Source organism: Sabethes cyaneus, chromosome 1 (assembly GCF_943734655.1).
Source record: "Sabethes cyaneus chromosome 1, idSabCyanKW18_F2, whole genome shotgun sequence".
Taxonomy (NCBI): Eukaryota; Metazoa; Arthropoda; class Insecta; order Diptera; family Culicidae; genus Sabethes; species Sabethes cyaneus.
In genome coordinates, this window is record NC_071353.1 from 167,822,832 (window position 1) to 167,837,672 (window position 14,841).

A 14,841-nucleotide genomic window follows, 5' to 3' on the forward strand; every position below is an offset into this window, starting at 1 on the left:
ATTACCATTTCACCATCGGTTCCGGATTATCCGGTATCCGGGTTTTGGGGACATTTTTGAATTACAGGGTAATTCATCTGCCCCGAGTTACCCCGTTTTACGGTTCATTACAAATACCGGGTACCGGATTATATGCGACTGACGCCCCATTATACTTCCATTGTTGTTATTTTATCAACGCGATGTGATTTGAGGTGCCGCATGGTGAATTATCTCAAAAGCCAAAAATGTCCCCCGAAACTGGTACCGGATGACCCAGTACCGATGGTAAAGTGGCCATTTGGCTTCTAAATGACAATGTTTTACTTCCATCAGTCTTATTTTATCAAGCCGATGTGATTTGATATGTCGCATTATGAGTTATCCTAAAATACAAAAATGTCCCCAAAAACCGGGTATCGGATGTTCCAGGACCGATGCTGATGTGGCCATTTGCCTTCAACATGTGTTTATTATACTTTCAATAGTCTTATGTTATCAATGAGATGAAATTTGACGTGCCGCAATAGAAATCAACCTAAAATTCAAAAATGGACTCAAAAACCAGGTACCGGATGTTCCGTAACCGATGGGGAAGTGGCCATTCGGGTCCAAAATGTCCCCATTGTACTTCCACTAGTCTTATTTTATCAAGCCAATGTGATTTGATGTGCCGCAAAATGAATTATCTCAAAATATAAAAATGTTCCCCGGGACCTGGTAGTGGGTGTTCCGGAACCGACGCAGAAGTGGCCATCAGTCAACAAATATTCCCCAACATACCTTGGGTGCTAGTTTTTGGCCATATCTTTCAAACGAGGTAAGGAAAACGAAATTCGGATTGAAAATGGATGAATGAGAGCAATTTCAAAACTTGGGTCGTTTTCGACCCTTAATGCATAATATGTAACTTTTTTTGCTGTGGCTCTCCTAGATGTCGCTGAAAGCTGAAACTCCCCCACAATGCTAATTTTCCAAAGTTGGGAAAAGTCAGAAAATTTCAAGTCTCTAGCTCGTACCGTTACTGAGTATCAAGCTTTGTAAGTATGCCGATGGGTCGAAAACGACCCCAATGCACTAGGAAGGTTAAGCTCATATACAGACAGGAAAGGAGGCACCCATGTGAATGCTAGCACAAATGTGATGTCTCGATGGTCGTAAGATGGCAGGCCCATCACGAGACTCGGTAGCATGACCCTAATAAAGTAACCTACCTAAATCTACCTTGCATATTTATTTATGACCAAAATTAGTTATATATCGGTTGCCACAACTACTTTGTAACAGCTGTGTTAGTAGGGATGTGTATGATTATTTATTGTTGTACCACCTTCGATTAACATCGTACAGACTGAATACACTCAAGTCTTTTTTTACACGGTTTGTTTTTTTCGATTACTCGAAAACGGTGCAGCTAAGGAACTATTTACAACCTACGTGAGGAATGTCGAGCTACTCCCAAATGTATTGAGAAATAAATGAATGGTCTCTAAGTTACCCCGTTCTTAATACTCAAAAAACTAAACCGTGTAAAAAAAGTACTTGAGTGTATCTTAAATTAAGTTTAGTTTGATCTTATTCTATTCGAGGAAACTGTTCTCGTCGACTCAATGTTGAAGTAATCTCCAACTTCGTTGAATACGCGGAGGCAACAATCCCACGGGTTATAGTGGCCATAACACGTGCGATGGTGAGGAATGACCAGCATTGACATACCCCGGGGATGTCGCTGAGGTGCGTTAAAAGAAATCTGCTCCAGTAATGCAGAACAATCGGTGGTTGCTTTGATTACGTCGAAGACAAACATTCTCTGCAGATAACTACGCCTGACAGAGGTTCCAACTTGATCAACTGGTACCGGTCTAAATATAGTTGAGATTATCTGGATCGTTCCACGGAAGATTGCGCAATGCGAATCGCCAAAAAGTTGCCATGGCCAGTCTCTCAATTCAGAACTCTAGTCAGCTGATACGGGCACCAGATTGGAGAAGCGTACTCAAGAACGCTTCGTACTCACGAGCAATACAGCGTTTTGAGTGCGTATATATCGGTAAAGTTGAAGGCATGGCGACGAATGAGCCCAAGTGCACAAAACGCCTTCGCGGTGATGGTTAATATATGTTCACTGAATCTCACTTTCGAGTCGATAGTCACACCCAGATCGACTCCACCCTATCGAGGATGTCAGGTCCTAACGAATATCGGTGGTGCACTGGATTGTTACCGCGAGTGAAAGATATTGTTTTGCTTTTTTTTTGCTATTGATGCGCATTCCGTTGTTACCGCACCAGATTAGCGCAGCTTCCAAATCCATCTGCAGAACCTCGTAATCGTTGTAGGATGATACGACGCGAAAGATCTTCAGATCGTCAGCAAAGGATAATTTAGGAGAGGAAATCAGCAGGTACAAATCAATCACAAACAAATTGAAGATCAGCGAACCAAGCACACTACCTTGCGGCACACCAGAAGGAATTTGGAAGGTATCTGATTGTATAGAATTCCCCAACACATCTCACAACACAACACAGCTGATCGATCCGTCAGGTAAGAGGACAGCCATTCCACGAGCCACACCGGGAATCCAATATGCGCTAACTTTGCAGTGATTCTATTGTGCGGATCAATGTCATATGCTTTCGCAAAGTCTAGGTACTCTGCGTCGATCTGCTTTCTTGCCTCAACTTCGCGAGTCAACGTGGACACATAACACATTAAGTTTCATGAATCCATGCTGGGTGTCGGAAATGATTGGCGAAACTGCAGTAAACAACACACTGTGTATCATCTTCTCTAACACTTTACTGAGGCAACTGAGTATAGAAACTACCCGGTAGTTGGTGACGCACTGTCGATTTCCAGATTTATGAATCGGGACGATGTAAGCTGACTTTCAGGCGGACGGAAATAATCTCTCTCGCAGTGAACGATTGAAAATTAGTGAAATCGGTAACGCAAGACTATCAGCACAGTTTTTTATAAGCGTCGGAGGGATGTTGTCAGTGCCTGATCCTTTGCTTACGTCGGCGGACTCGAGAGCAGTAGGAACCTGTTGCGTGACGGGGAGATTGAAATCGTGCGATGGTATGTGATTGAAGCAGATGCTATTCTGCACCGGTGCGACTCTGCTAAATACACTTTCAAAGAAATCCGCGAAGAGATTAGCTGCTTCACTGTTGGTGCGAGCTTCAGTTCCATAGAGATTCATATTGCAGAATATCGGAATGCAGTTATTCGACTTGAGTTTCCTAACGAAGTCCCGAAATCGTGCTGGATTCTGTTTAACGCTAGATTGGATTCTCGAGATATAGCTGTCGTAGGTTGGTTTTACCCGTTCGTGGTAGGTAGCTTCAGCTCTTCGGAGCGATTCGCGATCGTCATTGGATTTTGTAAGGAAAAAGCGCTTGCGAGTTTTTCTCAGAGCAATGCGGAGATTGCGTAGCTCTGAAGTCTGCCATGGCTTGTTGAAGGTGGATCGAGCTGTTCTTAATCTTCTTGGAACTAGGTCGCCGCTCGCCTGCGTTGAGCTTGGTGTAAAATATGCTTTACAATTCGTCTAAGTTCTCTCTATTCAGTACGTATTGCCAGTTGATATTGAAGAACGCGTCATTCAAAGAATTAAAATCACGTAATTTGTAGTCAAAAATCCATGAATCATCATGTTCTTCATGTAAGCTGGCTGCATCAATGCTCTTGTCAAGTAATAAAATAAACGGTGGGTGATGATTGTCAACTGGCAGCAAAGGTATCGGAGACGAGACCACGTCTAGTTGTTCAGGAAGATTGGCAAAAGCTATGTCGAAAATTCTACCGTTGCTGTTATCGAAGCTGTTCATCTGTTGCAGGTCTGATGCTAACAGCGTCTCAACGAGGCTCCGTTCGTGTTCCGTCGACAGGTTACAGGGAATGAAACCGTTAGTCTCATCGTCAAACCGCCAGCGCAAATTTGGAAGGTTGAAAGCTCCTAATGATATGACAAAGTCAGCATCAGAAGAATAATCAACAATGTGCTGCATTGCCCTTGCGTACGCAAAATCTAGCTCAGGAGTTGAGCTACAATATATATCGAGCAATGATAAGAGCGAACACGGATTGCAACTTGCTCAAGACCATCACAGCCATTTAACGGGACACAGTGACTTGTAAGGTGTTTTTTTACCGCGATTAAGACTCCACCACCCCGTGAGTAGATACTGTTCGATGCGCTGACTTTATCTATATGCGCGTGGAGCCATGTTTCCGTAAAACAAGCACATCGTAATCGTAACTACTAAGCACCAGTCGCAACTGCAATATTTTAGTGCGCAGTCCCCTCACGTTCTGATAGTAAAACGATAGGAGACGATCAGTGGGCTTATCTGCTGCAGGCTGACCGACAAACGCAGGCAGTGATGACTCGACCATACCATTAGATGGTGTTGATGATGTTCCGTCAGTTAGTAAAGATGGTGGGGAAGGTTGACTGAAAGCCCTCCCCCGCTTCGAACACAGGATCAGGCCGGCTGCTGGTCGTTTGTGGAAGAGGTTGGACTGTATCGAGGAGTTTGGGAGCTCCCCTAGTACTGGGGGCTATCATGCGTCCCGATGATCGATCTTCGCATAATTTCTGACTTCCAACTCCAGGACCGAGATGTTTCAGATGGCGAGGCAAATTTGCAGCTTGCGGTACTTGTGACGAGATTGCATCAGAAAGCAGAGGATTAGTTTGGCACTGGCTTAAGTTTCTGCTGGATATGCATCGTTCAACTTTCGTTCCAACCCAATAACCTTCATCACGTTTTTAGGCGGTAATCTTCGAATTCTCAAACATAGATGTTTTGACGGCCAGGTTTCGCTTAATAGGGCAGCTTTTTTATAATCATCATTCAGGCCAACTTAAAAGGAGACAAATTTTGACAACGCCAGGTCCTTTCCTTTCGGGACGAAATTTATCACTTTTAGTCTTGCTTCGGCTTCCATGGTTAGACATTCGCCAACCAAAGCTTTAATGTCGTCCTTTGCTGCTAGCACATCAATTGCAGAACTCAATATATCTGCCGCATGGATTGCATGGCGTCCGGTACCTACTCACGGTTAAGCTCATCGCGACCACTGAAGCCTTCGAATTTTTTACTAGAAAAAAAATCGGCGGACGCATTGCACATCCAGAATACATTTCTCTCGTATTCGCCTAGAACATCCAGGACGGGAAGATCGACGTTCGCACAGACCAAGTGAAATGCAGAACCGCAGAATCCGCGGCAAAAAATACGTTCCGATTCCACTACTTGCTTTGTGCATTTTTTGCATTCCATGATTGAAAAATTGGTGTACACTCTTGGAATGATTATCTTTGCAGACAAGAAAATAGTTTCACACAATCAGATGCAGATGTCGCTTTTCTCAGAAGAAATTGTCGAGATGGCAGTACGGTATCAGGTTGATTGAAATAAACAATAGTACGCTTCACTAACTTCTTCTCGGAAGCACAACAATTTGCCGGTATTGCACAGAAAACACTATTTTATCTTCACGAGCAAGCGAAGGTAGTCGATTATCCGTAAAAACGAAGCTGATATTGCGTAAACAACACTAAAAAATCAAATTTAATATTGCCACAAAAACACACTGCTATAGCAGCGATCCGGGATGCCAGAATATTGAGGATATTGGAAATTGTATGTTGAGGATAAAAGGCCGTTTCTTCAACTGAACCATCACAAACGTGCGCTGCCTTACGAAGGTAGACCCGACAACGAAAAGAAAGCGTTCTTCGCGGAGTTGGAAAAAAGCTATTCACCTCGGGACATCAAGATAGTCATCAGGGATACGAACGCCCAGATCGGCATAGTAGTAGTATGTGCCCGCTTAAGTCTATTGACGTTGACGGTATGTACCTCGCGACAAAGTCACCCTTCCCGGATAAACATTCGGCAATTAGACAACCCGCTAGTTGCAACGCGCCACCACAGGATAAAGTTCTACCTTCCTCTGTGGAGCAAGAAGCTTCGGCCCTTGAAGACGGATGGAGCAGGAAACGCTCGGCCGTCAATGAGCTGAATGGCTGTCATATCATTATCCAGTGGTTGCGTGTGAATTTACCGTTTGTAAAACAGCCAACCACTCCTGCGTGGTGCACATCCCGTCTGCGACAGCTAAATCGTGCACACAGCAGTACCCAGCGTGCTCACCGCCGTTTCAGGACAGTTTTGACTCAAAACTATACAATTTGAAATGAAATGAAATGAAGAGAGTTACCTGGAAGGAGCGTCAAACATAGCTCTGACTCTCTCATAGCTCCCACCTGGCGCCTCCACGCAGATCTAAGTCAAATGATGACGGTCGATAGCCTTACCCGGAAATGCTTCATGTACTTACTGAAGCAGCCAAGCTAGGAGGTGCCAACTAGAGCGCCTGTTCTCCAGATGAGGGGCGGCTCACACAGTGTCTGTCTCGAAACAGGCGACTGAATATGAAATGCTGTGTCCCGCAAGCTATACCTAAGATGGCAGACCCATCAGCGGGATGTAGGTATCGCGACCCCGGTGAGGTACTATACCGAAAACTCAATTACCACGAACAACGAAGAAAGAAATTCAGGACGGAACAATCGGTTTAGGACACGGCAAGGGACAAGGAAACGATTAAGGGATAACGATTGGAAACTTGATACCTGGAATGGCCAAACTCTCCATGAACCGGCACGGGCTGGCTTGCTTGCTCGAGAGCTGCATCAACTCGGAGTGGAGATCGCTACGATTCAAGAAATTCGGTGGCCAAATTCCGGAGAAAGGGAGTACCGTTCAGTGGACCCTATTGCAGGCACTTCTTTCAAGTACCACATCTACTACAGTGGCGGCAAAAAAGCAGAACATGAAGTCGGTCTCGTAGTGTTGGGAAAACAAAAGCAACGAGTTATCCGGTGGAGGCCCGTAGATGACCGTATATGCGTGTTGAGGATTAAGGGCAAATTCTTCAACTATAATCTAATCAACTTATACGCACCGACAAATGATAAATCCGATGATGGTAAGGACGAGTTTTACGACAGGCTTGAGTGGACCTATGGAGAGTGCCCAAAATACGACGTGAAAATCATCATCGGAGCTGCCAATGCACAGATCGGGAGGAAGGAATTCTTCCGTTCAGTTATTGGAAGACGTAACCTGCATCTGTCGACCAATGATAACGGTCTGAGGCTCATAAATTTTGCCGCGGCCAGAGGGATGGCCATCTGTAGCACCTACTTTCCACGTTTGAATATTCGGAAACGCACCTGGAGGCATTCAAATGGAGGCATTCAAATGTAGCAAGGCTGTCTAACATGGCGAAAGCTCGCACTGAGAGGACGCTGCGTTTCAACATCCAGCGGCTAACGGCAGGCGGCGTAGCAGTGGAGTACGCCAGGAAGCTTGACCAACGAATCGCAGAACAGCATGTAGAAGGAGAAGATATAAATGGACTGTGCCATCGAAACAGCAGCGAGAGAGGTGGTAGGCACGACGCGTGGAAGACAGCGTAACAGCTGGTTTGATGCCGAATGCCAGAGAGTGACAGATGAAAAGAACCAGGCCAGGAGTCGCATGCTCACTGCGGCAACGCGTCAAAACAGAGAGAGAGAGATACAGAGAGACTAGAGCCGCGGAAAAAAGAATCCATCGTCTAAAGAAACGCGAGTACGAGGAGCACGTGCTCGCCGGCGCAGAGGAGCGATACGCCAACAACGACACACGGAGTTTCTATAAAACGGTGAGATGCAGGAATTTTGCCATGCCTGTGATGTGCAATGATAGTGCTAGCAACCTGTTAACCGACAAAACGGCGGTAGCAGCCAGGTGGAAGGAGCACTTTCAGACACCGTTGAATGGAGAGGTAAACGCGGAGAGCAGCAGGAATAGGATAGGAATTGTAAGCGATGGTCAAGCTGTGGAGCCACCAACACCGGAGGAGGTTAAGAAGGCAATTAGTGAGTTGAAAACGGTAAGGCTGCTGGGAAGGACGGTATCCCGGCTGAACTTCTAAGAGCGGGGAGATCTGGGAGGAAGAACAAATGCCGGAGGCGGTTTTACACTGGAGTGTAAAAACTATCGAGAAATTACATTCCTCAATTCTGCCTACGAGGTGCATTCCCGTATCCTGTTCTGCAGACTGAGACCGTTAGCGGAGTCCTTCGTCGGCGAGTACCAAGCTGGCTTTCGTGAAGGTCGCTCTACGACGGATCAGATGTTTACCCTGCGTCAGTTGCTAGACAAGTTCCGGGAGTACAACTTGCAGACACACCATCTGTTTGTGGACTTTAAAGCGACGAACGATTCAGTTAAACGAAATGAGCTGTGGCAGATAATGCTAGAACATGGTTTTTCGACGAAACTAGTTACGCTGATTCGTGCGACGCTGGACGGATCCAAATCATGCGTTAGAATAGCGAGTGAGACCTCAGCTGCTTTCGTGACGTTGGATGGACTGAAGCAAGGGGATGCACTCTCTAACCTGCTGTTCAACATTGCCTTGGAAGGTGCATTACGAAGAGCAAACGTGGAAAGGAATGGAACTATCATCACGAAATCTCACATGCTTCTTGGTTTTGCGGATGACGTCGATATCATCGGAATCAACCGTATAGCAGTGGAAGAGGCCTTCAGGCCCTTTAAAAGGGAAGCTGCGAGATTGGGACTTACCATTAATACCGCCAAAACGAAGTACATGGTTGCTGGTAGGGAACGTGGGAGCTCAAGTGGTGTTGGTGCCGAGGTGGAGTTAGATGGGGAACTATATGAAGTAGTGGAGGAATTTATATACCTTGGTACAGTCGTGACATGTGACAACGATGCCACGAAGTGAAACGACGAGTTGCAGCTGCGAATCGGGTTTTCTACGGATTACGTAGCCAGCTGAAGTCCCGTAGTTTGCAAATTTGCACAAAACTGGCGCTCTACAGAACACTAATCCTCCCGGTGGCCCTTTACGGACACATCATGGACGCTGAAGGAAGCTGATCGGCGAGTGGTTGGGGCTTTTGAGCGTAAAATTCTACGATCTATACTTGGTGGCAAAATGGAAAATGGAGTGTGGCGCAGACGCATGAATCACGAGCTGTACCAAGTATACAAATATGCTGATATAGTGAAGGTAGTGCAATGTGGCAGGCTGCGGTGGGCTGGACACGTGGTCAGAATGCCCGATGAAAGAGTAGCCAAAACTATTTTCAGCAGAGAACCAGGAAGAGGCCGTAGACTCCGAGGCAGACCCCGCACCCGGTGGGTGTGTGCTGTCGAAGACGATGCACGTTCAGCTGGTGTTCGTGGGGATTGGAGAACGGCAGCCCAGGACCGACGGTACTGAAGGACCATAATTCGTTTGGCCCAGGATCGGTAACGGACCGTTGCCACTAAAGTAAAGTAAGTATACTTTTAGGATATCAACTTGGTCTAGGTGCTTGATCGGTTAGATTGAAAAGATTTGGCCACGTTTTCATTGAAGCAATGTAAACGTAATCGCAAGAATATTAGATTATCGTACCGGCCCTGGGAAGGTTACACGTGATTGATTGATTCGTTAATTCTTGACAGTGCGTGATATTTATGCTTATTTCAATAGTGACTAGATAAATTTAAATTATACTCTCTATATCAGTCAATGCTTAGACAAATATGTGCTCGATTGATGCTATTCTCTAAAAATTCATTGAAAAATGGCTTGTAAAATCCGTGGCTGGTTTGTTACGTTGTATGAGTAAGAGTAATTTTGCTTCTTATTGTGCTGAACAGTAACTAGGTGGGGCAAAAAAATTGTAACAACTTATGAAATTGATTTCGCACCAACTGCCTTTTGCAGGTTGTTTAATTGCGAAACAAAGCACGAAAAGAACTGCAACTGATTAGGCGTGTCTGCTTCGAGATTTAACGCCAATTTTTATCAGTTTAGTTTTATGATTAGCAAAATTTTCTGATTGGGCATAGACAAATCCCAACAATCCTACCGAGAGCGACCTTTCAAAACCCGATTTTTCCGACTCTCGCCGACACGAGACAATTCTGCTGCTGTGCTCCAGTAAGTCGCACTTCGATTACATTGTTCGGGGATACCCCATTTGGTTGATCGATTTCTCGGTCGTCCATCGTACCGGAATGAAAACAAAACAGCTGTTGCTGGCAAAGCTACAGCGCAATAAAACGGAAAGGAGCAACCGAAAGAAACACACGACAGGCTATGGTGCTATGGTGCACGGAGCATTTCCCACAGCGGCAGCTGCTGTCTCTTTGTCTATTATTCCTTCCGGGCCAGCTGTTTTGCTGCTGAACATACCTTTTTTCCGTTTTGTTAAAGGGCCCAGTCGTTTGGATTCATATTTTTATTCTACACCTGAACCCGACCCAATAGCCAAGGTACCAAGAGTCAAACGGATACTCGCTTAAAAAAATGTTTTTAGAGAACTTACCGTTCAATGACCAGATGTGCGTGGGCAAGGATGTGGCCGCGTAGACCCTACCTAGCGCTAGTGAGGCGGCACTCGCCGCGGCATTCTCCTCGGCGGAGCTACTGTCGGTTTCCGGACTGGCGGAGGATATTTCGTACGGCGCTCCTGGAACAACAGAGGGAGAAGGGGACAACAGGCGTATGCCGTCGGGATTAGTATAGTAGTAGTAGCGTTGATGTTGCTGTTGGTGGTTGAGATGGTTTGGCATATTTTGGTGCTGATGATGATTGTTATTACTGATGATTGCACTTTGCTGGCTTTGGTTATTTGCCGAAGAGGAGCAAGGCATAAAAGATAAGCTTCGAGCTCGCTGTCTATTATTGCTAGTGGTAGTAGTGGTGGTGATGGAAGAAGAGGTTGTAGTACCTGCACCGCCGGACACCATGTCCGAACTGCTGCTGGTGGAGAACGTTCTAGCTCTAGGACTCGATTGTCCACCATTTGCTGTGCTGGCCTTTATTCCCATCTCTTCTCATGAATCTACCGAATGTTGCGTGTTTGGAGCCACTGTTTCGGCTCTACTTCCGGTTCGCCAATGTTTCCCCCCTTCGCTCTCGGTTGGCTGATCCTCAGCTATCCGCAACTTCCGGTTCCGGAAGCATACAACACAAAGGTGCGCTGCTAAGTGACCAACTAATAAAACAGCTCGTCGTCTCTGACTCTGTCTTCTACCGATCGCACACTAATTTGCTATTGAGATTGAGACTGGTTTTCGCTTGTTCTGACACCGATTAAACAAGAAATCCCACTTCACGAATTCGCGAGACTCAAATCGCTCCTCAGCCCGAGTGGCACACATACACTTGACACTAATCAAGAAAACACGATAAGATTTCGCGACGAAAAAACCAATGACGACGAAACCTGCATAACCCAACTTTCAAAATCGGATTTCTCACATTTGTCACGACCAGACTTGCTTTATCTCGCTATCTTCGAAACCTGGGTGCATTCAGCTTCCCCCGGGGAACCCGAGCACTAGATTTACCAAGGTATCTTGACCTTTAGTTCACTATTATTCGCTTTATTGTTGAAATTTATCGAAAAAGGGCCCTACTTTTTGACACACAAAGTAGCACACACATCCCGTACAAACACTACTTTGGGGCGGACACTTTTACTTCTTTCTGCTCTTCACAGTCTTTACTTTAGTGCTTAGTGCCCGTCCGTCTTTTTCTCGCTCTTGCAGCTGATGTTTGGGTTTTGTTCGAACGGGGAGCAATCCGACTGCTGACTGACTGATTGCGATTGTTATTGTTGTTCTTGCTCACTCGCTCGCTCGCTCGTACACTGACACTAACTTCTTCACGTATATACGACACAACGGGGGTCCACTTACAAGCGCATACACATTAACAGCAGCAAAGCAGATTTTTCCTACACAGAACAGAGAACGAGAAAAAAAACTGCTCCGTCAGATTGCACAGTGGGCGAACGGAAATCAATTTCACTACTGGAAAATAATTTTAGTTCAATACACGGTTCGAACATACTGTATTGGCTGTCTAAATCAATCTAGTCGTCCATCCATGTCTTCCTGGTTATTTTTAAACCTAACCAATACAAGCTGTTTGAAAACAAAACAGCGAGACAGTAAAAACAACAAAACTGCGTAGCAATAATGTGTTCGAAGCCACTTGCGTGCTACATATTAATATCAAAGTTCAAAATCACATTATATGAAAGAAATTTGATTGATAATTTTGAAATGTCGAACACGTTTTTTTTAGAATCAGCTGAGATGTTACTCACTCAAATCGAATCCGTTTAGCCCACTGTGCCCTCAGAGGACGGAACAATCCTGGCAGGCTTTGTTCACAAAATGGAATTTTTCAAATCAACCCTACAAATCGAGTGCGTAGCGAAGGCAATGGTTTTTCCGCACCGCTACCGATGACTACAGCATCCTTTTCGAGTCCGTTCCCAACCGATCGCAGAGCTCCGCCGTGCTCTGCCAGGTAATCGGTTCACAGGTACCTATATTTTTTTCTTCTTTTCTTTCTTCAAGATTTCACCATGATGTCGGACTGACTGAATACTGAACTTGGGGCTGGGTAATAATCACACACCGCGATTAAACACGACCGTGTTCAACAATAATTTTACAAGTTAAATAATGGCACTGTGGTGCCTTTCCAATTTCCAATGACGTCGGTTCAACACGGGCAGATTCGTCGTCCATTAGTATAGAAAATTTTTGTCGCTCGCATTTACTGGCTCTGTCGCCGCCACTACACACTTCCGTCCATACCGCACCGAGATATCGCTCATTCACCAGACCACTGACACTGAGCTCGAGCTGACTGATGGCGAGTCCGTGGATGATCACTGCACTGCACTGCTGACTGACTGGCGAACTGCGAAATTTGCTGTGCCCAACCAAAGGTGCCCCACAGCGAGAGGCCCACAACGACGTCGACGACGGCTCTACAATTGAAAATGTAGTTGTACGATGACGGTAGCCCGTATACTGTTCTCTTCTCACGCACATTTCGACGTTTTTCTCCTTTTCTTCCTTGTCAAAACGTCAAATTTGACACTTCGAGGATGATAATCGAATTCGAAAACCGGTTCGAAGCGCCCGAATCGGAAAAATTCTCGGGTAATTTTTCAAATAGACCTATGTGACAATAAAGCATTGCACGCAGATGTCAGTGCGTTTTTTTCCTCCCAGGTTTGACAGAGTTGTGGGGTTTGTTTTGATTACTTATTCGCAAGATCCAGAAGCAAAAAACTGCAAAAAGGACAAAAATATATGTTGTACAGAACTGTTATCATTTTCCTGCTACGGAAAAGTCGGGTATTTCCGGTTTCCGCAAATAAGTGGCACGAATTACAAGTAATTAACCCACTAGCAATAAAATTAGGTTACAAAGGGAATCAAAACAAAACTCACAAAAACGTCAAACCAGAGTTGAGGTTAGGCACCGTGCAAAGGTTTATAAGAGTGCAATATTCTTGGGATATGGCGGTTCGGTTTGGAGTAAGAATACTAGATGTGGTCCTCGTAACGTGTCGTTCTCGACTATATTGTACTGAAATATTTCTTCCTATGCTATGTGTCGTACGTTTTACGCTATGCGCTGTGTCAGCGTATAATTGTCACCGTTCGACGCGGTACAGTCCGTTTACGCTTATACAGCATAACCGATCCGCGTCGCGCTGAACCATTTCAATCATGAGCGTCCACCACACGCCCTATTTACATTTTTTTAAAAATTGTTATCTATAGTTAAGAATTTTTAAACTAAACAAGGAAATATGAACTAGGATTTATATAATGCGTATTATTCCCATGTAATTTGAAAGAACTCATTATGAAACAATCGTCCACCACACGTCCTATTGTTTCAAATTATATGTATTATTATATTCATTCCTTATAACTTTTTATTCTATTTTTATGTATTATATCCTCTTTACCATTGATCTCTACCCTTATATTTGAGTCTATGTCCTCTACTACTCTGTATGGACCTATAAATTTATTGTCCAATTTTTTACCTATTTCATTTTTAATTAGGACTAAGTCATCTTTGTTATAACATTTTGGTACAATGTTTAAGTTATTTTTCATTGTTCTTTTCATCTTGCTAGAAAGAAGGTTTTCTCTTATTTCTTGATGGCATACTTGTAACTTTAACGTCAATTGCTTGCTATAGTTGTCTATGTCATAAATAGGCACTGGATTATCATTTGTTAAATTTGAAGGCATGTTACTATTTTTTCCGAATACTAAATAAAAAGGTGTGTATCCAGTGTTAGTGTGGACGGTATTGTTATATGCGAATGTGTAAAATGGTATCCAATGTACCCAAGAAAATAATTTTTCGTTACAATAGATGCGTAAAAAGTTTCCTAAACATTTGTGTGTGTTCTCCAAAGAACCTATAGTTTCATGATGGTAAGCTGTAGAATTTAGTTTTTGAATATTCAATAATTTGGCAATGGATGTAAACAAACTCGACATAAACTCTGTTCCTCTATCCGACGCAATTCGTTGTGGAACACCATATTTTAAAATAACATGCTCCACGAATGCTTTAGCTACTGTCTCTGTTGACTTGTTAGGTATCGGTGTTGCGGTTATAAATTTTGTTAACTCGCATTGCGTTGTTAGTATATATTCGTATCCATTGGTAGGTATCAAAGGACCAACCAAATCTACGTAGATTTTTTCAAATGCTGTGCTTGCTGTTGTCGTAATGATCATTGGAGTTTTTCCGCATCTTCCAACTTTTGATATCTGGCATTGCTTGCATTTTTTAATGAAATTCTCTACATCGCATTTCATGTTTTTCCAAAAATATCTTTTGCTTATAGTTGCAAGTGTGCGTCTAATACCCGCATGTCCCGCTGTCGGTAATATATGGTAGTCGTTTAGTATTAAAAGCTTTGACCTTTCG

General features: G+C 44.3%; 1 protein-coding gene across 1 annotated transcript in view; it reads right to left on the reverse strand.

The window, feature by feature from the left end:
* The window catches only part of LOC128732772 (E3 ubiquitin-protein ligase ZNRF2-like), a 60,423-nt gene extending 47,605 nt beyond the window's left edge, over positions 1–12,818 (reverse strand). The window contains exons 1-3 of the mRNA XM_053826139.1: positions 12,188–12,818; positions 10,802–11,812; positions 10,397–10,540 (exon numbers count right to left, since the gene is read on the reverse strand). Of these exons, the coding sequence (XP_053682114.1) occupies positions 10,397–10,540; positions 10,802–10,901 (244 nt within the window). The 5' untranslated portion in view covers positions 10,902–11,812; positions 12,188–12,818. The remainder of the gene's footprint in view (positions 1–10,396; positions 10,541–10,801; positions 11,813–12,187) is intronic.
* Between the last annotated feature and the right edge of the window lie 2,023 nt (positions 12,819–14,841).